The sequence below is a fragment of the Austrofundulus limnaeus genome, unplaced genomic scaffold, assembly GCF_001266775.1.
Source record: "Austrofundulus limnaeus strain Quisiro unplaced genomic scaffold, Austrofundulus_limnaeus-1.0 Scaffold949, whole genome shotgun sequence".
NCBI classification, from domain to species: domain Eukaryota; kingdom Metazoa; phylum Chordata; class Actinopteri; order Cyprinodontiformes; family Rivulidae; genus Austrofundulus; species Austrofundulus limnaeus.
Genome location: NW_013953351.1, coordinates 111,545 through 113,015, shown reverse-complemented (window position 1 = coordinate 113,015; position 1,471 = coordinate 111,545). Strand labels below are relative to the sequence as shown.

The window sequence follows — 1,471 nt, the reverse complement described above, 5'->3', positions numbered from 1 at the left end:
ATATATATATGACACACATGACACTATCAGTGTTTCATAAAGGCAAAGAAATAACTATGTATTTAGTAACATTAACAACAGGTTGAAGCGGTTGCCGCTACAGTTGCAGGTTGAAGTCATGTTGGTATTAAAAAGCATTGGGATGGTATTAAAATGTATTAAATTTAACTTCAGAATGTCTGTATATATATCCTGTTTTAAAATTCAGTTGAAAATGTCTGGAATAAATGAGCTTGTTTTGCAGCAAAGGCAAAAAAATTCTCTTGTGACATTAAAGTGAAGGTGAAGATATGGTGCTCTCATTTCTGATTTTCAGAAACACTTTTAAAATTTTTACTTTCTGTTGAGCTGTAATTATACAAACAATCAAATATTCTTGTTAGGTACCATGTATTTTTAAGCTCTTAGTTTTAACATAATTTTCAGCACAAGACTAGATGATTCATCCAAATAAGACACGATGAGCAATACTGACAAAGAATAAAGTATTTATATGGAATTTACTAAACAGTGAGTATGTTCATGCATCTTTCTGTTGTTATTGGTCGAATTAGCTGCTCATATGAAATGTTCAAAAGTGTGTGTGTGTGTGTGTGTGTAAATCCAGGTATTTACTGCCCTGCACCCATGTAATGCTGAGTCAGCGCCGTGCCATCAGGGAGACGGACATGTACGGGAAGTCAGCTGACAAGTTCCTGTCGCTGATCCCCGAGTGCTGCCAGATGAATGCTGCGACCTCCGCTGAGCGGGAGGAGGACAATCCATTCTGGAGCAAAGGTGAGCTACAAATAGAATGAGATAAATAAGTTTTATAGGCAATAAAACCATTTACAGAAACTGTTTGACTTTGTCTCACTGTCCTCATTGGCCTTGGTTGCTATCAGTTGAATACAAATGTACAGTGGTGGGCAGCACTAACCGAAAAATTAGCTCCGCACTTTCTAAAGTGCTTATGAAAAWATTTAGATCTGCAACTTCAAAAACACTTATGCCGTGGAAAAAGCACAAGTTCAGTTTGACACTTACTAGCTGGCAACAGTTCATGTACAATATATGTACAACACTGCCAATTAGTGGTGTATGAACCCTTTTACAGCTTAATCCTACAACCRCTGATTGCTGGGGATGTGATTTCCTGAAACAGAACTTTGGCTCCTGGTGTAAAAATTAAAAAGTTGTTGAGGATTGCTAGTTCGGCTACTTCTTTGTCTTTTTCTTTTCTTTGTTGTAGATTTTTCAGTAAAGAAGCATCAATAAAGTAATTTTAAAACTGTTTATTGGAAAACTGAAGCGATGCATTCTGGGTACATGACGGATTTGATTTGTGATAGGAAATGAAAGTTTTCCATCTAGTTGCTCCAGTTGACCACTAGATGTCAGTCTAACCCAGTTGTCAGATTGCTTCGACAAATTACGTCAAGTATTGAGCTCCAGTGTTTAAATTTTTTTTTTTTTTAAAAAGGAGCTCCGA

General features: G+C 36.6%; 1 protein-coding gene across 1 annotated transcript in view; it reads left to right on the top strand.

Annotated features, from left to right (window-relative positions):
• The window catches only part of fhip1b (FHF complex subunit HOOK interacting protein 1B), a gene marked incomplete at its 5' end in the record, with an annotated part of 31,879 nt that overhangs the window by 14,203 nt on the left and 16,205 nt on the right, over positions 1-1,471 (top strand). Inside the window, 1 exon segment of the mRNA XM_014029762.1 lies at positions 608-777. Within this exon segment, the coding sequence (XP_013885216.1) occupies positions 608-777 (170 nt within the window).